This window comes from Eumetopias jubatus, unplaced genomic scaffold (genome assembly GCF_037043125.1).
Source record: "Eumetopias jubatus isolate StellerSeaLion01/CBP00866 unplaced genomic scaffold, mEumJub1_p1.0 scaffold_13, whole genome shotgun sequence".
Classification (NCBI taxonomy): Eukaryota; Metazoa; Chordata; class Mammalia; order Carnivora; family Otariidae; genus Eumetopias; species Eumetopias jubatus.
This window is the reverse complement of record NW_028274819.1, coordinates 65535386-65558026: the sequence shown is the minus strand read 5'-3', so window position 1 is coordinate 65558026 and position 22641 is coordinate 65535386. Positions and strand designations below refer to the sequence as shown.

General features: G+C 36.8%; 1 protein-coding gene across 1 annotated transcript in view; it reads left to right on the top strand.

Annotated features, from left to right (window-relative positions):
• Nucleotides 1-22641, top strand: part of DLG2 (discs large MAGUK scaffold protein 2) — a 1243318-nt gene that overhangs the window by 198085 nt on the left and 1022592 nt on the right. The window contains exon 2 of the mRNA XM_028126804.1: nucleotides 680-838. Within this exon, the coding sequence (XP_027982605.1) occupies nucleotides 680-838 (159 nt within the window). The remainder of the gene's footprint in view (nucleotides 1-679; nucleotides 839-22641) is intronic.

Below are 22641 nucleotides of genomic sequence, written 5' to 3'. Positions count from 1 at the left end.
ACCCTTTGCCTTGATTTTTGAAGTTCTTTAGATGGAAGCTCCATCTCTGGAAATTGTGATCCTTTGTCCCAGAATCTGAATAACCCAAATCATTACTCCTTCTCTTTGGGTATGAAAGGAAGAGAAGATTGTTTTCCTTTTGAGGCCAACACAAATCATGTGGGTGGTAAAAATTTTTCTTCATTTCCAAGGGAACTTTAGCCTTTCACAAATTCTGAAACAAAATTAAGTTTCCTGAATGGAATGTATCAGAAGTCTGTTTTATTGCTCAATACATATTTTTTTTTTTCCTTCTCCATCCTTGACCTAGAAATTTTAGCACATACTTAGGTATTCTGGTCATTTGGAGGAGGGCTTCCTCATCTATTTAGGTAGATTGTCCCAGTCTCATTTCTTATCACCCTTCTATAGCTTAAAACAGAGATAGTACGTTATCAGGTAAAAACAAGTCATCAGCGTTGGTCAGTATTGAGGTTTATTTAGTGCTCACTGTTGAAGTTCGTTATGGTGACTACCAGAAGAGTCTGCAGCAAAGCCTCTTTGGTGTACTTGTTATCTGTTTGGTCAACAATAGGTATGCACTGTGTCCTGTAAATGAAGTTGGTATATGAAGTTCTCAACTGTACCCTTTGCAAGCACTAATGCTTCTGTTGTTCTCTCTTGTCTTTTCTCCTAGAAGTATCGATATCAAGATGAGGACGCTCCACATGATCATTCCTTACCTCGACTAACCCATGAAGTAAGAGGACCTGAGCTGGTGCATGTATCAGAAAAGAACCTGTCTCAAATAGAAAATGTCCATGGATACGTCTTGCAGTCTCACATCTCTCCTCTGAAGGTCAGTTAGACTGTTCTCAGAGCTGGCGGCGAAGGGAGATGTTTGTTGACCTGATTAAATGAGTCTCTCTTAAAACACTACAGTGGCCCATGGTTGCTGAAGGGTCTTTCTGTGGTTTGGAGGCTTACCTGGAATTTCTGATGCAGGAAGGTTGTTCTTGCAGTTGTTTGAATGTCTGGGAACTCTTTTTAGTTGCTGAGAATGGGCTAAGGAAAGAGCAAGGGACAAAAATTGAAAGGGAAAATAAGGTAACCACATATTTAGAAAGCACAGGAGTACATCAAGATTTTGTTCAAATGCTACCTATCCACCTCTATTCCTGATCCCAGGTAAAACAAAGGAAGTAAGTATAACATGTTAACACCTAATGATCGCCTTACCATGTACTCTAATCAAAAAACTGTGTGAGTTGGCTCATCAACACCTCAATTTTATACTACCTTTCTTTCTATTTGGTGTCATACCTTCTGATGCTTTCTACATTTTTTCTTTAATTTTTAAACAATTTCTTGATAAATGGTATTTTCACAAACAAAGGATAATTAAGTGAGAGGATTTTTCTGTGCTCTTTGGTTGCAAATCACTCTTTTTCTTTGCTGATGCTCTGGGATTTTGTGCTTTGGATAAAAGCTCATAAATGTTGATTAGAGTTAAAAAAAGAAAAGTGGAGCTAGAATCAATGATGTAACAGAAGTGAATGCAGATGAAAAACAAAACAAGACAAAACAAACAAAAAGAACAACAACAACAACAAAAACCCTACTAAAATAACTCTTTACTGCTAAAGAAAATTCATTGTTTATTTTGTTAGCCAGAATATTCACTTCATCACCACTTCCATATAGCTGTGTCACAGTAAAAAATAAAGCCATAAAGGTGGTCCCAGTGCCTTCTGGAATCTTATTATACCTTCTAAGACATCAAAGAAAGGCTAAATTATGTTCTAATATAGTTCTGAAATTTGGCACATGTTAAATACCCTGGCATCCTCAAAATGTTTTATCAAATAAACTAGCTCCATTTACCATTGATTAATTCAAATATTAGGTTGATTGTCAAATTCCAGTAAATATGTTATAATATGTAAAAATATACAAACATTGTACCACTAGAATTCATTGTTTAGTTCTTCCCAGAGTCCTTTTAGAAATCATTAAATGACTAATGGAAATGGGCATGTTTAGCCTGGAAAAAAAAGATTAAGGATTGGAGGACAAGGGATTTTCCTTCTTACACCTGAAAGGCTGTCATGTGGAAAATATTGGTGCCACCCAGAGAGCAGAAGCAGAGCACTGTGGATGTATATTTGGGATCATTGTAAGACCGCAACTCCTGTCAGTTAGAGCTACCCCAGACAGGTGTAGACTAGTTCAGGAAGCAGCATTTCCCTGTTCCTAGAAATCTTCCAGGCCTGGCTGACAACCTGGCAGTGGTATTGTGGAAGGGATTCCTTCAGCAGGAGGGTGCACAAAATTGTCTCTAAGGTCCGGTCTCATTCTAGGAATCAATGATTCTAGTCTGGAGTCAGATGAATACCTTCCTTCTTTAAACAAATTCTCATGTTTCAAACAAATGCTCATCCTGACTCTGTGTGCTGACCAGTAGAAATTGAGAAGGGACAGGTGTGGGAGCCTGGATTTCATTAAGAGTATTTAAATCTCAGCTCTTTTCTTTCTCTTCTTTCTTTTTTCTCTTTTTCCTTCCTTCCTTCCTTCATCCCTTTGCTTCTCTTCGCTTCTCTTTTCTTTTTTCTTCCTTCCTTCCTTCCTTCCTTCCTTCCTTCCTTCCTTCCTTCCTTCCTTTCTTTCTTTTCTTTCTTTCTTTCTTTCTTTCTTTCTTTCTTTCTTTCTTTCTTTCTTTCTTTCTTTCTTTCTTTCTTTCTTTCTTTCTTTCTTTCTTTCTTTCTTTCTTTCTTTCTTCTCTTTCTTTTTCTTTCTGGAAATCTTTTTAAGAACTCTCACAGAAACTCCCTTCTTTTCTCCCTACTTGTCTTTCTTCCTTTCCTAGCACCTTTTAATTAGCTCTAGAGCATAGCTCCCAAAGGCTGCAAGCTGAGTAGGTTCATCAAGGTTAGTCTAAAGCTAGCCTGGTTATAGTAAACAAACAAATAAACAAAACAATAAAAGTGTAATAGGATCTTCATTTTATATGTTAAGTCTTAAGCATATACATGCTATTATAATTGTCAAAATGTCTACAATTTGGGTGGTTACACCATGTGTTATGTTACTGCTTCATTTTGAAAATGTCAAAAAAATATTAAAGTTAAAGGAAAAGTTAGCTTTTTCTGAAGATCACATCTCAAATATAAAGGACCTTTCCCATTTCCCTTTATCCCTTGCCTTCCAGGAATTTCAGAATTAAGTATCTTCAGTTTTTGTGGTTCTCCTTAGCTTAGGTTTTCTGTTTCTGTTTCTCACTTATGTCTTATTTCTTATTTTCTTTTTGTAAAAATGATTTATTGGTTTTTATGGTTTTACTGTCGTGACATCTTCTACTGAAGACACCCCATATCAGTTTAAAAGTGGTCATTTATGAATGATAAACCCCTGATAGGAAACACTAGGGTAGGAATATGTTTCCCATCCTTTTTGGAATAACCAGTGTATGGTGTGACCTCCAAGGTATTGTGAAGAGGAGGGAAAAATAAGTCAATCCGGGATTTCTGCACCTAGTCTGTAAAGAAGCAATTTTGGAGCTAGGACTTTTTCCCCCATGACACTTCAGAGGTGTTGTTCATGCTGAACGAGATATGTTTTTAGATTGTCTTAATGAACAGACTGTGTACCTTTCTTATGTCAACAATAGTGATAGGGATAAACAGGCACAATTTTTCCAGAAACACACACACACACACACACACACACATGCACACACACACACACACACACACACACACACTGATGTGTAGAGTTTGCCAGTTTCATGGTGTAAATACTCCCACCATGGCTGAGTTCAGGCTACCAACCTGAAGCCCCTGACTGCATTCGGGAAAAAAAACCAAATGAGGCTTTACAAGCCAATGTGATTGGCTCCAGCACAGGCAGCCTCCAGCACATGCATTTTTGTAGCAATAAGACACATTTCCTAATCAAATTGTTAAGGGATTATTATATTATCACAGTTCAAGTGTTTGGGAAACCTGCCATGATTAAAATCTAGTGTGTTATTTTCTCATAAAGGAAGCCTATTAGAGTCAGAGAAATGCTAAGAAGGTACAAATTCTCAATTAGAACTGGCCTATTTTCAACTTCTTTGCTCCTTTGATCTGTCTGGTCCTTTTGGGTCAAGCACTAAAAGAGGGAAGAGTGGGGAGGCAAAACCTACAATCAGATAATGCCCCCTGAGTCTTACTTCGGAGTCAATGCAGCTCTCTAGTATTAATTAGAAATTTACATATGGCATGCCTGAGCAGAGTGTGAGATTGCTGGATAACAGTTGAAATGCCACACGGAGCAGGCTTTAAATCATTAGCTGAGCAATCTTACTGTTGCAGGTTTGACAATCGTTTCTTCCATCACCACTTATCACTGGAAGCCTCGGTTCTAAGATTCATCTGCCTTTGGTACATACCCGCTGCCTGGCTGATAGATGCGCTTGCTTAGCCTGCTTTCATTAGAATGCCTTGGCCATCGTGAAGTGTGGGGTTAAAAGGAGAAATGCAATTTTGCAGTGAATTCAACAGAATTTGTTTTCTTTGCCTCAAGATGGGGATGCTTTCTCTTCAGATGCTACCTAGAATCTTCCACAAAAGAAGCTGGCTTATAATAAAGCACGAGAATTTTCTTTTCAGTTTAAGTCAATTCCATAATATTAATTGGGTCTCTACTATGCACATCATAATAGGTGATGGGGAAACCAAGGGCAGTAAAACATGATTTTATATATACTTACCACTTTCTTAAAAGACCTGAGCTCTAATTATTTATTACTTATTCTCACTCTGCATCAGGGATTCACATTCCTGAAGCTTAGGTACTGTGAGACCCCAGACATTGAGCGAAGTACTCTTTACAGAGTATCTGTTGAGAGAGAGAGAGAAGGAGATGGAGCAGGAGAGGGAAGGAGGGAGGGGGACAGGCAGGCTTATTTTTAAGAACCTGGACTTCAGAATACCTGGATTTCAATCCTGGCCCTTTCATTCAGTAGCTATGTGACCTTGATCAAGTTAACCTCTCTGTCTTAGGTTCCTCATTAGCAAAATGGAAGTAACAATAATATTTATCTCATAGGATTTGTGTACTAATTAAATAAAGTAATGTATGTAAACTGCTCAGAAAAAGTTTGGCACATAGTAACCACTCACCAAATGTTGTTTTTGATCTTATTATTTTCATCATTAGCCAGCTATCATGACAAATACCTTAAAATCACTTCCTTCATTTATCTCATTTTACCTCTACGAGATTATACATGATTATCAGTAGTTCCCTTCAATCCAAGAACTAGTAAATAGGAGTGCAAGTATTTGTAATTCAACTCAGGTCTCTCTGGATCCAAAGCCTGTATTCCTTTTTTTTTTTAAAGATTTTATTTGTTTATTTGATAGAGTTAGAGAGAGAGAGCACAAGTAGGCAGAGCAGTAGGCAGAGGGCAGAGGGTGAAGCAGATTCCCCGCTGAGCAGAGAGCCCGATGAGGGTCTCCATCCCAGGACTCTGGGATCATGACCTGAGCCAAAGGCAGTCACTTAAGGAACTGAGCCACCCAGGTGCCCTGAAAGCCTGAATTCTTTATCACTCCTGTGCAACATCACCTTTCTCTAAACTGTTCTATTTTTAAAGAGATCACAGATTCAAATTTTCACTTATTGGGTCCATGTATGTAAAAGGAGAAGGTCCTTTTTTTCATATGGCCTTATCCTTAAAAACAATTATTAAGCAGATATATAAAGGAGTGTGTAAGAAATATAGTTTTCTAAGTGAGAGCCAGCAAGAGTGGTGATAGGTGGGAACTTTATGAGGAAATAGAAGGAAAATAAGCTCTATCTGTAAAATACCTCAAATCACCCAGTGGTAAACTCCCAAGGGTTCTCTCTGCTCCTGTGACCAAAAACAAAACAAAACAAAACTAGTATTTGGGAGCTAGTTCCCTTTTGAAAAATCCTTTGATATTGTAAGAATGTGTATCTTGGCAAGAGAGACACTTTATCTTGAGCATTTGAAGAATTTTCTTCTTTGAGATATACTCCTCACAGTAGGTACATATGTCACTGAAGATTCCAAGTAAGTCCAGCCAACCACAGCCATCATGTTTCTGGCAAGACCTATTTCTATAATTTTTACTTGGTTATTCTTTTAAAATGTTCATTCTATAGATGCTTAATTTTATAAACTATCTTACCATTTTCAGAAATAGGCAGAGTAAAAGTTACATGTTCAACCACAAATTAATAAAGGAAGAAAGCTCTATTTCATGTTAACAGGACATTTGTTAGACCAGAAATCCAGTTAGTTGTCCTAATTCTACTTTTCTTTATAACCATTGGCTTTTTTTTAATAAATTTACTATCCATATTACCATCATTATATGAACATCATCGCAGTCAAGTTTTGTGTTGGTTTTTTTCATTATTATGTCTTTAGTCCTTCAACAAATACTTGTTGGGTTAATTATTTGTAAGTGGCAATATGAACACTCGTAAATAAGCACCTCCTGTGAGACTGGTGATGTTAATATCAAAACAAGCAAGAAGTCAAGGTGCAGATGTCCTGTTTTCCCCTCTCTGTTGTCCTCTTTTCCCTGACCTACTCATCACTGATACAGAATTTCATCAACTTTAAAGCTGATATTTCCTCCTGTATTACATATCTGAAATGTGTCCTAAAATAAATGGCATCTCGCAACTAAAATTGGCACCATCTCCTAGGGTACATAAAAAAAATGGTGTGTCTTACAGTTAAAACAATCTTAGATTCAATGACTATTTACAAGGAAGATTAAAGCTGTTTTTCATAGATGGGTGTGAATGTCTTTAATCAGATAAATATGATTTTCTGCCAGAATAAACAGTTCTAGAAGCTTTACTGAAAAGTCAGGATATGAGAGGTTAGGATATACTTCTATACCCTTGGGCAACCATGCATTTGTTGAACATATATGGGAAAACAATGGAGAGACTGTCAACAGTGCAAGTTTGGGGAAATTATAGGAGAGATTGCTTACGAATGAAGAAGCTGGTGTATAGAACTGTAGGCAAGAAAGAAAACAAAGTGTACTTTGCTCCACTGTTTCCTTATCAGAGTTACCAGAGCCTGCTTATGGGAAAGTATATTTTAGTCACCAGTATAGTAATTCCTCTTCCTCCATGAAGCCCTCCCTGTTAATTCTTGCCTGACTTGCCCTGGTCTTGACATTCTATGGCAAATGTAGTTTGCATAGTTAGCTTTTTAAAAATATATATTGTTTTATTATTCTAAATAATTTTTACATAACTATATATTGTCCTTTCCTCTAGACATTACATTTGTCTTGCTCTTGATAAGTGTGCAAGCTCCTGTAACTAGACCATGTCCTATTCTCATTTTGTTTTATTTTTCTTTTTTTTCCCTATTGGCATCTATAATGAAATTAGACCAGTATTTCCCAAATAGTGTTGGTGGAATTGTATCACCATTATAAGGAAAATAAAGGCATGAATGCTGAAAACATTTGGGAATTTAAATCCACTAACTTTTTGAAGGATTTCTACAAGTTTTTAATATGATAATTTGCAATATAAACCTCTAAGATGGGAATATAGTTATTATACTGTATTTCCTAAACATATTTGGTCATGGAATGCTTTCTTCCAAATAAAATAATTTTTTGGTTGGACAGATACACTTTTGAAAATACTATAGCAGAGACATAGACTAAGGCTAATATAACCAATAGGAAATATAACATAAAAATTCATTCTAGCCCTGAAATCAGACTCAACCAGATTCAAATACCAGGTCCTCTACTTACTAGCTGATGTGAGCTTCCTCAAGTTACTTAACCTTCTTTAGCCTTGGTTTTTATTTTTATAAAATAATGGTATCCACTTACATGCCTCTGTGATATTTAAGTGAGAAAAATCTATACAAAGATCTTAGCTCTGAGCTTGACACATGAGAAATACATAAAAAATGTTAGCTATTCTTACTGCTAGTGATGTACTAATATTAGTCCAATATTTTAAACTAGAGACTTTGGGATTAGTTTTGGAATTTTTTTTTCATCTTAATCTCTTCTTTGTTTTCAAATATCTTAGGGTTCTTACCTTCCTCTTTGTATCCACAGCTACCACCCCTAGTTCATGTTTTCATTACTTCCAGGGCAGAAAGCGTTATGGTTATTGTAAAACATCATGGACTTTGGAGCCAAAAATATGTGTTTGAATTCTGATTCTGCACTTTCTGGCTGGATAAACTTGGGAAACCATCTGTAATTTCTGAGATGCAGTTAAGTTTAATATGAACAAATCTCTTACATGTTTCAGCTGATTGATTCATTTATTCATTCATTGGCACAATAGAATCTCTTTGACCTCCTACTGTATGCCGTGATCTATGTTATTACCTGAGGATAAAAGAAGAACATGCCTTCAAGTTGCTTACATGCTATAGTGAGATTAACAAATTTGGAGATGCATTCATCAAATATGTCATATTATGTGCAATAAAGGATTGAACAATAGGCAAATTCCCAAGACCTAGAGAAGTGGTTTAATTTTCTCTGAGTTTGAAGTGCTAGAGATGGATGTGGTCAGAGAAAGCATTACAGAGGAGGTCATTGTTTCACTTGAAGGAAGTGGGACCTATAATAAGAGAAAGGTCATGGTTGTCCTAGATTCCAGCAATTTATAGCAATATGGTAGAATTCTAGAAATTGCAGATAGTTGAGAAGGGGAAAGAGAGAGAATGAAAGGATGAAGGAAGAAGTACCAGGCCCAAATCATGCCATAAAGCAAGAGAGATGGGTAGGAACAGGTAATGAAGGGTCTTATGTAGAGATTAGACTTCGCCTTGTAGGTAATGAGGAGTGACTACACAGTTTAAAAGAGGAGAGACTTGGTCAGATTTGCAAATTAGAACATTACTCATGTCATGTAGCAAAGTAGAAGAAAAACAAGAAAACAGTGACATCACAGTCAAGGACATCAGGTAAAACACCAGAGGCAGACAAGCTCTGGGTTAAAGCAGAGGCATTGGGGGATGGAACGAGGGATAGGCTAGAAAGCTTATTTAGGAAGAGACATCATCAGGACCTTGAGACTTAGTAAGTACAGATAGTAGAGGAGAGAACGAAATAGGGGTTAATTCACTTTTTTTTTTAATTTGACCAGTTTCATGGAGGTGGTATCGTGAAATGAAATCAAGAATTCCAAAGGAAGGGTTGCCTGGGTGGCTCAGTCAGTTAAGTGTCTGCCTTCAGCTCAGGTCATGATCCCAGGGTCCTGGGATCAAGACCGGCATCGGGCTCTCTGCTCAGTGGGGAGTCTGCTTCTCCCTCTGCCCTTTGCCTACCGCTCTGCCTACTTGTACTCTCTCTCTTATTCTATAAAGTAAGTAAATAAAATCTTTTTTAAAAATGCCAAAGGAAAAGCAGATTTTAGGGTGGGGTGAAAATATTATGAGTTTGGGTGTTAATAATGGAGTTTGAGGTATTTTTGTTGTACCCAGGTTGATAGGTTTCATACGCAGTTGGAAACAGAGATCTGGGAATTGAGAGCAGGCTGATCTAGAAAGGGAGACTTGGAGCCCTCAGTATTGTGGAAGCAGTATGGCCGGGTTGCCCAGGGGAGGGGGAGAGCTGAGAACGGCGGGCAGGAGATAGCAGCGCCACACCAGGGTTTTATGGACAGAAAGGGGCCTGCTGAGACCATGAAGCAGTGACTGATTTACCACAATGCATGGTCTGATGTTTCTTAATGGAGTTATACATTTCTAGTAGAAAAGGATCATATTTTATACATTTAAAAAATGTAGGTCCTCTGACATGCTTAGAATAGTGTTGGCCAAGCATGAGATATCTTTCAAATCCTTGTTACTTGATAACTATTTTTAAAAAGGGAGAGAAAGAAATACCTTATGAAATATATGTGAATCCAATAGTCATGGGGTCGTGACCATCAGCTGAAAAAAAATTGTGTTTTTTTTCCTCTTTGGCCACTGTGCTTTTAGTAATATTACTCATTAGAAAACTAAGCTGATTTTACTATTTTAGAAAATTCGTAATTTCAGAAAATGTAAAATTCGCTTATTTCTATCTCTTGCCACTAGATGGTGGGAGTAGCCGAGCTGATGGTTCAGGAAGCATATGGTCTTAAGGGAAAAACCTGAGATTTGTGATGCTAAATTGAGAAGCCCTTAGTTACTAAAAACATAAGAAGGTTTTGGCAGGGATTTGCATACTTGTGAATAATGCATTTTTGTTCCATGCCCAGACCTTGGTGAAAGGAAATGGCTGAGTGAAATATGGTCTTGACAGACATATATACTGAATCCAGACACAAAAGCTCCTGATCGAAATTCTATGCAAATGAAACATTTCTTCAGTTACCATAAATTGGAAAGTATACTGATAGTTTACCTCAAATAATCCTGAATATTCAAGCCAGAAGTTCAAGAAAGGGAAGAAGAAAATAATAGGTATAGGACCTATGCATCTTACATCATCTTACAATTCAGAAATGCTATCTAGAACTAGCCAACAGGGGTTAATGGGTTTTCACCATGACTTTGGAAAGATAAGTCAGTGGAATGGCATCCAAATCCCCTATTTTTTTCATCTGTATACTAATTATAGCAACAGCAAGAATAAATTTTCTCTAAGAAATATTAGGGTATGTATATTAAAGGCATACTGTTTTAAAAAATGAGTACTTGTAATAATCATAAGTAAGTATCATTAGTGATTATTTGTAGCTGCAGATATTCCTAAATTACATACAGAAGTTCTCCTCAAGACTAAGATTTCACTATTGCCAAGGATTTCTGTAACAGTAAGAAATAATATATATACGGGTACCTGGGAGGCTCAGTTGGTTAAGCCTCTGACTTGATTTTGGCTCCAGCCAAGATCTTAGGGTCGTGAGATTGAGCTCTGCTTGGGGCTCCATGCTGGATGCAGAACCTGCTTGAGATTCTTTCTCTTCCTCTGACCCTCCTCACTGCTTGCTTTCGCTCTCATTCTCTCTCTTAAAAAAAAAAGGAAGGAAGGAAGAAAGATTACACATAGAGCTCACAGAGGCTACCCTCACAGGGGCTTAATGAGAGTATTTTAAATTCTTTTTTATTAGCAAAGATGCATAGAAATTATTCCACATCTCACACATACATTCATAAATAAATGTTGACATTGATTGAGCTATAGAATTTTTAACTCTTTCCCAACTAATTTGGAAAAGTAATAGCATACAGTAGAAAGCAGGTGGACTTGAGAATCAGATCTATTTGCATACAAATTCCACCTGTTTTACTTCCTAGGTGTGTTCTTTAGCAAATCTATTGCCCTCTCCTCTACTGTAAATAGTAATATGGAACAGTAATATGCTGTAGGGATTGCTTGAGATAATACATCAATAGTCTTTAGCATAGCACTTGACATCTACTAGGTGCTCAGTAAATGGCAATTATTATATATTTTAAAAAATAGAAAATATGTGTGTATGAAAGATCAAATCTTAATTTCAGACCAGTCAACTCTGAGCTCTCAGTAAAGATGGACTCTTGTTCTATCATCAACTTCCTATCCTCCAGACAATGGCTTTACACTACTCAATACCCTCAACTCAGCTAAGCAAGTGCCCCAAATTGTCTTTTGTATGAAAGTGAATGTCACTTTGGCTAGCTCAAATGAAGTGTAGCAAATAAGTTGAGGGCATGACCAGGTGTTAGGTAGTTCAAACAAGACTGTACTAAAGCATAAAAAGATATATTTCTTTGGTGTCTAGTTACAGAAGATGTTAGAACATTTGTATAATAATCTTTCAAGATGGCTACTTGGAGGGAATGTTTGACTTAGATATATAATTCCTGGTATGTTTATTGAAAGTTATTACTTTAAAAAATTTTTTAATTATTTCATAGTTACAAGTTGAAACCTAGTAAACTTTCGGTAATAAAATAGGGAAACTTAACAGTCTTGTTGAATTCATACATTAACCAAATTAAAAGTCTGGAGAATATTATTAACTCATGAAAATGGAACAAGTTTTTATTCTTTGTCTAGCAATGTGTTTATAATCATACTTCACTAATTCTAAATATAGATCGAATCCCACTTCTGTAAACTCTAAGCCTTCACTCTGGTACCATTTTGTATGGTATAATTTTGTTGTTGAAATCAAGTTAACCTGGGGTTCTCTTCAACAAGGGTATTTTAGTTGTATCAACAGTCTTTATTTGCTCATTTATATTTGTTCAACAAAAATGCTAGTTTCCTTTATAGGGAGGGGGAATGAAGTAGTTGCTAAGGTCTAAAGTCTAATATCATGAATTTTTCTTTCTTTGTATTCATATCCATTTATCAACTTTTCTACCTAGAGGTTGTTTTAGGAGAAATAACAGTAGTAAAATGTACTATTTCTTTAATTCTTATTGTATGTTAGCACTGTTCTAAATGCTTTACATGTATTGAGTTATTCCATTCAACCACCCCATAAGATAGGTTTTCTTATTATTCCCACTTTGTGGACAAAGGAAAATGGGCACAAAGAGGTTAGAAAAAACTTTCCTAAGATCACGCAGTTAGTCCTTGATAGCTCTGGGATATGATGCAGCTAGTCTGACATCATATCCCTCACTCTCAGTCATGGTACTATATTATTCACCAGCAAATGAGAAGTGCACAGTTTTAAAATGGAAGGGGACAATCAAATCCAGGATTTTCAAGCAGCAACTGACCCATTAGTAGATGTGAAATCAATTTACTTGGTAATTTTAGAATAGAATAACAGAACAGAATAGAAAATATAAACCTTTGCTTCAGTTTAGTGTGGGTACATTTGGGTGTGTACTGGCTTACAGTGTAAAATATATTTCTTAGTGTGATCAAGGTCAAGAAAGTCAGGGAGTCACTGATCTGGTCCAACTTTCCCATATCATAGAAGGAGGGGAGGTAATAGAAAACCTGAGGCCTGGAGGAGTTAAATGATTCCCTGAAAACACACTGGTCAGAAATGTCAAAGCCTGAACTTGAACACTTTGTAGTATTAATTACTCCTATTCTCTCTGTCCAGGATCTGTTGTGGCTGCCATTACTACCAATTTAAGCTACTTAAACCAGAGTTTCTCAAACTTGGATATGTATCAGAATCACACAGAAGCCCAGCCCCATCCTCTTTCACCAAGCCTAGGGTTCTATGTTTTTATTACCTCTCCAGGTGACTTTGTTACACTTTGTTACACACTAACTTTGAAGAACTGCCGCCTTAAACTCCTTGATGCCACAGCATACACTGAATGATTGCCATGTGTATTACCAGACCTTTGCTAAATACCATTAGAGACAATAAAAGAAGAGATAGAGCCTCTGTCTGTGAGGGACTTAAATTCTATTAGGAAAATCAAGATGTGCATTAATCATTTAGGGAACATAAACTATTTAAGTGCTTTTTTAACCTTACTAAATAAGATTATTAAGTACAAACGGAATTCCAGAAGGCAACTCTTTAAATTCCCATGTAGGCATATGCAAAGGAAACCTCATAATGCTTAAGTTAAGAGAGAATGTTTTATGAGAAAATAGGGTAGAGAAACTTGAATTGATTTTCCCCAACTCACAGAGGAATTGCCGGTGTCAAGTGAGCAGATTTAACTCCAGTGCAGCACTCCTAGGATGTATTCCCCCAGGCCAGCTGACTCACCAAAATCATAATGACAGCAGATGATTTGTTCCTCCTTTACTGGCAGAACATTGAGTGTGTTAGAGTTCATGGCCAATTTGGCATCACAGGTAAGTTCATTTGCAATGCTTTCAAGAGGATCTTACTGAAGTTCCTTTACATATAACGCCAATGGAGGGTCCCCTTAAGGGCCATTAAGTAACAGGGCACACATAGAAGTCACGGGTCACTTATAAAATCAGCTCAAAATTGTAGTAAATTAAATGTCAGAGCTGGTCTCTAGAGATGTTCTGGTTTTATCTCTTCATGTTGTATGTGGAGAAATCTAATAAGTTGTTTTGTTAGTTGTTTATTTTCTCGAAGAACAGAAAGACGTTTCTGTTACTGGCTTTTAATGATAAACTTTTAATTAATAAAAATAATAAACTATATATAAAATATATAATATATAGTATAGTATATATAATACATATATAACATTATATAATCTTTTAATTAATAAAATGATAAACTTAAATATTAAAATGTTATAATTATTAAGAATTATTTAAAATTTTGAAATTAACTTCCATATAGCATTTCAATAAAAAGGTTGTCTTTCTCTTTTATGAACAATTCAAGTAGAGCTGCTGCTAGCCATTCAGCATATTTATATGAATTAGAAAAGGGAACCCCTACTCAAGCAGCATAATACCCTGTTATAATTTAGATCTTGTGCTGCGTGGACCCAGGCAGTACATTCCCTAAATAGCCAGATGACCTGTATTTAATAGTAAGATCATAGAATCATAGAAGTAAGCAGGGGCATTTGAGATAACATAGTCTAATGCTGTTATTCTACACATAAAGAAATGAAGATTCAGATACGTTATGATATTTCCCAGGGCAGACACATAGTTAATGCTAAAGCTAAGACCAGAATGTGGGTCCCACATTCCCAGACCACAGTTTCTCTATTTCATAAGAAAAGTGAAGAGCAGATGTGTTCTACTCAACAGGTCACAGAGGTTTGCTTATTCCAATTAGATGTTGCTGGAAATTGTTATCACTAACTTTTTATTTGTTTATGCCAATGTTCAGCTTTCTCAAAGGGCCAAATCAAGGTTGTTGACATTAGATAAAAAAATCTCTCTCCTCTTAAATCTCTCTAGCTAAATTGTGTGCCAGTTTGATTGAGTAAGAATAACATCGGCTTCATCACGTTAACTGTGATATCATGTTGTGTATTTGCATAAATGTTGATGAGATACTTATATAAAAAACCCAAAATTTTAAGGATCTATATCTTAAAGACCAATCTACACAGTTTTTAAGACTAAAAAGGTTGTTTGTCAGCTTACATTTTACTATCTGTGCTTAAAATACCCCAACCCCACCAGATTCCTTTGGCTACCTCCACCTTCCCTTCCAATTTATCTAGTCTCCATTTTCCCCCTTTTATTCTCCTCTCCTCATTCCCACTTTTTGGGATAGCTAATAGGGAAGGAAAAAGCTTCACATGATAAGGATAAAGGAGCTCGAGGGGTTGAACATACAGTCAGTTCACAGGGTTGTCAGTATGTGGGGCTCTCACAAAAGTCAGTGGAGTTTTCAGCTACACTAATGGAATTGCCATACCAAGAACAAAGAGTTGATAATTCTGTACTGTCCAATGTGTGGCCTTAGGATCCAAGAAGCATATTTCAGGGAGAATGGTGGCAAATCAGAGTGCTTCCAGAGAGGGGCAAATATGCTGGTGAGGGGATTAAAATCACACCAGATAGAAAATCAAAGGCATGAATGATGTTGTCCCTGGAGTATAAACTCAGCTCAGGGGACATGGTAGTCCCTGGTGTCAGACTGTTTATAATGAGCAACTATTCTATATAATTTCTTTTTTTTAATTTTACTTTATTATGTTATGTTAGTCACCATACAATACATCATTAGTTTTTGATGTGGTGATCCACGATCCATTGTTTTCGTATAACACCCAGTGCTCCATGCAGTACGTGCCCTCCTTCATACCCATCACCAGGCTAACCCATCCCCCCTCCTCCCCTCCCCTCTAAAACCCTGTTTGTTTCTCAGAGTCCACAGTCTCTCATGCTTCATCTCTCCCTCCAATTCCCGCCACCTCATTTTTCCCTTCCTTCTCCTAATGTCCTCCATGATATTCCTTATGTTCCACAAATAAGTGAAACCATATGATAATTGACTTTCTCTGCTGGACTACAGTGCTAAGTGAAGTACACTTAGCATAATCTCCTCCAGTTCCATCCATGTTGATGTAAAAGTTGGGTATTCATCCTTTCTGTTGGCTGAGTCATATTCCATTGTATAATTTCTATAGATACTATGACCTCTAGAGTAGACAATGAGGAGACAGAAGCCATGTGAGTTTTGTTGTTATTATTTGTTTTTTATTTTAAAAATAGAGCTGGCCAAAGATAGGATGGGCTTCTTCATAAGGCTTCCTGTTACTGAATGTATGCAAACAGAGGCTAGAAAATCCTCAAATAAGGTATTGTAGAGGTGAGTCAGGTATGAGATAGGATTTTGGACAACAATATTTTTAACCTTTTTAAAGTCATGAGCCCCTTTGACAAATTGATGAAAACTATGAGCCCTTTTCCCGTTAAAAACAAAACAAAACAAAACAAAACTGGAATGCCTGGGTGGCTCAGTCGGTTAAGCGTCTGCCTTTAGCTTAGATCATGAATCCAGGGTCCTGGGATCTAGTCCCACATGGGTCTCCTTGCTCAGCAGGGAGCCTGCTTTCCCCTCTGCCTGCCGCTCCCCCTGCTTGTGCTCTCTCTGTCTCTCTCTGACAAATAAATAAATAAAATCTTAAAAAAAAACCCCACACAGCAACATATACCCACAAAAATGGCACATAAACATTCAGGGAACATAAGGCTCACTCAAAACCCATCTATGGACTCCCTAAAGGCCACAGGCCTATAGTTAAGAATTTTTGGATGGAATGAATTTTAAGCCCCTTTCCATCTCTGAGAATCTGTGATTGTCATTTCTCTGCCTCACAGTTTTTGTCTGACTAGGCATGCTTCTCCTTCTCAAGAAGAAATCTTTTGTAAGTGTCAGGAAGAAACCAAACAAACAAAAACCAACAACAACCAGGAGGACTCCCAGTCCAGTGTGTCAGTGAGGCATGCCCAATTCCATGGCAGTTCTCAGCAGCAGTGATCAATAGGTTTGCCCAGACGCTGAGGACTGAGCATGCAATTGCTTCAGGAGAATGCTCTACATGCAGAACTTCGGCATCTGATCCCATCCTCTCAGTATTTTTGATGTGTACTCCTAAGGCAATTTTCTGTGTTTATTAGTTAGTATCATGAGCTTTTACCAGCTATGCAAGCCAAGAGCTATAATATCCTTCCTCTCTGAATTGGGATTTTAACTGTCGAAAGATTGTTTTCTTTATGCTGAATGGAAGTTGCAGTCTAGCAAAGAACTGATTTCAAATTACCCCATCAACTTGCTCAAATGATGATGCATTTGCCATAGTATTCAGGCACAGAGAGTTTCCGGTTTGTGGCTAGATTGTTCATGGAAATGTCAGTCATCAGATGTGCAGTGGATATTTATTTTTTCATCAGCGTCACAGAAGTGCACTTGAATTGGATTCTTCCTCTTTTCTCTGTACCATTAAGATATTGACAGGTTGAGAGTTGCTGGATTTGAAGTTTTAAGAATAACTAGCTCATAACATTTCACTTTCTGCTCTAGGGCAGGGTGAGTTGCTTATAAATCAGGCTGCAAATGTGATGAATTGGATGTCTCCAACTCAATTAGCTTAATGTGGGTAGGAGGATTTCCAGGTTTTGCAGCCTCTGTTTTACTAATCCTCTGAGCCAACTGTTACATAAAATGTGGCTGTGTATTAATGCTGGCATCTCAGAGAAACATGGTTGGTATTTTTCATTTCAACATCTAATGTCATCCTGTATTTCATAGCTTTGATTTGGATCCAAAGCCACTGAGTGATGGTTCTTAACATGATTTATATTGTTGCAAGCCTTACCTTGTTATCTTTCTGCCTTCTGACCGAGTTAAGAAAGTAGCCTAATAGAATTGCTGCTGTCAGTGGGTGATTTAACTGTGGGGGGTGGGGGGGTGGTGAATCTCAACAATTTAAGGAAAACTGCCGAAGTTGAAGCTGTTCCTCTGTCAAATAAATGATCAGATGAGATGAGTCCCAGCAAAGCAGATGCTGACAGTTTCAAGAGCTTTCAACACACTCATCATACTTTGGTAGTGAAATTTGTTGGAGGAACTGATTATGGAGTTTGCTTTTTGTTTTCTTATGGAGAATCTACTGAGGCCGTGAATAGTGTCTATTTTAAAGAAAGTATCTTGGGTTTAAATACATTTTTTGCCTAGGACATTATTCAACATCTCCTCTAAATTGCCTCTGTGTTAGCATTCATTGGTTGAATCATTATCCTAGATGTTCTTCTCCTCCCCCCTCTTCTCTTTTAGTGCCTCTGTCAATCCCAGTTCCATTCTTGCTCATAAGCTATTAAGGATGAGGACTCTGACATGATACCCAGATGGTTCAGTCCAAGATCCTCCCAACTCACTGTCTGTGACCTTGGGCAAGTCATTGGTCTCTTTAAGCTTTGTTGTTGTTGTTGTTGTTTTCATCTATAACATGATAATATGAGAACTAGATGGGATTGAAACGAAAATTTGGTGAGATTGAGCACTGTGCTGCTGTACTCATGGTAAACTGAGGCTTAGGTTAGTTGTTAAACATTGTTTCAGTACCTACTCTGGGCTAGGCACTGTGACAGGTACCACAGAGTGGAACGATGAATGGGACATAACCCACCCACTCTGTATTCACATCAGATGTTTTATGGTTTACAGGGTGCTCTCCAAAATCTCCTTCTATTAACCCAACAGCCCTGTGAAATAGGTGGCCAATTATTATTACTTACACCTTTCAGAGAAAGAAACAGACCAAATGAGATTAGGCTATTTGCTTAAGATCACATAGTTAAATTCTTTTGCAAATTCATACTACAAACATATCATGTATTCCATCATTTCTGCCCTGTGCAAACCCCTATAAACCTAAACTAGAAACAGTCCCTGTTCAAAAGGAGCTCAAAGTCAAGTGCAGAAGAAAACCAAATAAGGTAAATAAAGTAAAAGCACTCAGGATAGAGTAACTATTAACATCCCCCCATATTGTCTCAAACCTGATGTTTTTAAGGCACTACATTCCAATAGTTGCATCTCCATTAACATGCAATGTTCTGTATACTCCTAGAAGTTCTTGATAAATATTGATATTGTTTACTAAGAAATCTGAGGACAGACAGACTTTCCCATGCAGAAAAGCTGAAGAAAGATTAGCACAACACAAAAGTTATAATGGGCCTCCTACTGGGAGGGCACAGGCAGACGTGTCTTTATGGTTTTACTAAGAAATGCATGTCGCCTTTGGAAATGCCACTTCGCCTGTTGCCCACGAGTAAGAAGGAACAGCAATAATCCTCAAGCCCTTTGCTTGCCCTGGCTGAGAAAAAGCTTGCCTTTGGATTCAAAGGCAAAGACAGAGACCCCCAGTCATTTTTTTCTTTGTCAGGCTGAAGCAGAATTTAAACTAGGTCGGACACACTCCAGCTCTGGTCACAGCCTACTGTCCACATTCTGGTCCCAGTTAAGTTGGTTGGAAACTGGCTTCACTTCATCCCAGAGCTTAGTTCAAGGGCATGCATAGCTTCCTCGAGTCTGAGGAACAGCAATAATCCTAAAGCCTTTTATTTGCCTTGGCTGAAAAAGTTGAGTGAGTAGACTTAAATAGGCTTTGGAGCATGCAGAACTAATTTTGAACTGCAGCTCTGTCATTTGCTAGGTGTATGACCTTGAGAATGTCACAAAACATTCTGAGTTTCCATATATTCATCTTACTTAATTGAAAGGACTGCTGTGAGAATTAAATAGTTTTTCCCAAATTTTACTTCACCACAAGAACCATGTGGAACGCTTTTTTAAAATCTGCATAACTGGGCTTATTTAAACCTACCGAATCAGTATCTCTAGGCAGGGGCCTGAGAACCTGAATTTTTAACATATATCTCAGATGATTTTTATTATGAGGCAAGTTTAAAAAATCCTGAGGAAGAGTGTGTAAAAAACCAGCATAGTTTTCTAGCACTCTGGAGGCACGATGAGCACTCCCCAGTGGTTACCTTATTGTTGAAGATTGTTGTTGATGGTAGCATGCATATAAGCACTGGGCTATTTAGGTCCCAGCATTGTTGGTGATTAGCAGACTACTTGGTACTTTAGTAGTTGTCAATACAAATTTTTAAATAAAATCACTTAATGAAGATTTCTTTGGAAGCTTCTAAGTACTGGCATTATTCCAGATATTGTAGGAGAGACAAAATGTGTATAAACTCTGATATAATTCTGAAGTATAAATCCTATCGTTAATTTTCAATAGTTCCTGAAGGAGGGATTCATTCAACCTAGAGTCCAAAGCAAAGGTACTATTTGGACTCTAGGGTAAGCAAACTTTACAAAGATAGTGTTCATTTTTATTATTCGTACATTCATTCATTTCATTTGATTATTCCTACACTAGATTAAAAGGAGAAGGGCATTCTACCTTAAAAACATGCTTAGAATAGTAAATTTAGAAGGAAGAAAAAGTGTTTCTATACTTGACATCATGAAACTATACATTGGGGCTTTTAATCTTCTCTCAGCACAGTATCATTTTCCTGGTACACCCACCAAGCCCATTTGATAGATTATTATCTATTTTTCTTATCCAGAAAAATACCTTCTGAGAAACAGACATTTTTATTTTTTTCCTTCTGGAATACAGTTAGTACTTACTCAGCCACTGAATCCTAAACATCAAGGAAGGAGATGTTCCACGTAAGAAGTTTCTCTGATAACTCAAGTTTGTTCTTTAAAGTGATGCAAATTACTTAACCACTTTTATGGAAGACTTTCTAAATGGATTACTTGGCTTTTCCAGTCCTAGAGAATACCAAACAAAGGCTAACCTGTTAGTGTTGTATGGTCAATACTATGAACATAAATTATTATACTTTGATAATAATTCACTTGATCTTAATAAAATTGCTATTATGTAGGACTACAGAGAACAAAGATAAATAAAACATGGTATCTTCCTACAATGAATGGTTGCCTGCCAAATGCCATAATCAACTGCTAATAACACAACTACCTAGCATTTATTTATTTTTTTATTATGTTCAGTTAGCCAGCATATAGTATCTCATAAGTTTTTGATGTATTGTTCAACGATTCAGTAGTTGTGTATAATACCTAGCATTTAAAAAGTACTCGATATGTGCCAAGTTGTGTATCACTCGCATTTCAAAACTATTCCTCACAGCAATTCTATGCAGTTAGTACTATTTTTACTCCCATTTTACAGATAAGAAAACTGTCTCAGGCTATATAACTTCTTTAAAAATCACACAACACGGTTAGTAGTACAGCTTTGTGGTTTTGTTCTGTTTTGTTTTGATTTTTTATTTAGGAATTCTGTCTGTTTCACTTCTTGAGAGCATTGATTGGGCAAGATATTTAATATTTATTTATTTACTTATTTTTATTATTATGTTATGTTAATCACCATACATTACATCATTAGTGTTTGATGTAGTGTTCCATGATTCATTGTTTGCGTATAACACCCAGTGCTCCATGCAGAACGTGCCCTCTTTAATACCCATCACCAGGCTAACCCATCCCCCCACCCCCCTCCGTTCTAGAATCCTCAGTTTGTTTCTCAGAGTCCATAGTCTTTCATGGTTCGTCTCCCCCTCTGATTTCCCCCCCTTCATTTTTCCCTTCCTGGGCAAGATATTTCTGAACTCACTTTCATTTTTATAAAATGTGGCTATGAGAATGGGTATTAAACTAGATAAAACATTAAAAAACAAAACAAAACATAGTACCTGGCACCTAGTAGTTACTCCCCAAATGTTAGCCTTTCCTTTCCAATTTTGTCAGACTAACAACTAACACTTCTTTGGACTTCCAGAATGGAAATTTCACCTAATTCTAACTTACTGTTTCTAATTATTGGGTGATAAACACAATAAGAATAAATAAGCTCTGATTAAGTTCTGACTGTTTTTAAGGTTTTCTTTTTATCTTTGGTAATCTGCAGTTTTACTAAAATAAAATAAAATAAAATAAAATAAAATAAAATAAATTATTTTTCTTTATGTTGTTTAGAATTTGGTATGCTTCTTCAAATATGAGGATTCATATCTTTCTTTAATTGTGAAAATTTCTAAGCATTGGATCTTTCAATATTGCCTCTTCCCCATTTTTTCTATTGTCTCCTTCAGAGTGGACATAAGTTGGACTTCTCATTCCATCCTCCTTATCAGTCTTTTTCATTTATTCCATCACATTTCCTTTCTAGCTTGTATTCTGCCTAATTTTCAATTCACAAATTACCTTTTTAGCTATGAAAAATCTGCCATTCAATTTACCCAATATTTTTCATTTTAAACAGATATATTTTGTACTTTGTCCCAGATTATTCATTTTTTTCAAATTCTTTATATGCAAATCCTTCCATTGACTGTTTTGCTGCCCTTCCCTCCTGGTGGAGGCTTTTCTCCTGTAGTTTGTAATTTATTATTTTGAGTTCAATTTTGATAAAAATGATTTTGTCAGTAGTCATTATGCTTGCCGTTAGATGGGGAAATATCACCAGAGAAAGATTGTGTGATTACTTCTGCAGAACACTCCAGACCACAGTGTTTTACATTAATTTATCAATTTAAGAGAGTCTCACACCCCTTAAGAATGTGGAACGCACACCCACATGAGGATCTGGCTTGGGAATTCAAATTTCCTTAAAAGATTTGTTATTTAAAACAGAGACCATAAAGTTGAAAATAGAGCTACCACATGATCCAGCAATTGCACTATTGGGTATTTAACCCAAAGACACAAATGTAGGGATCTGAAGGGGTA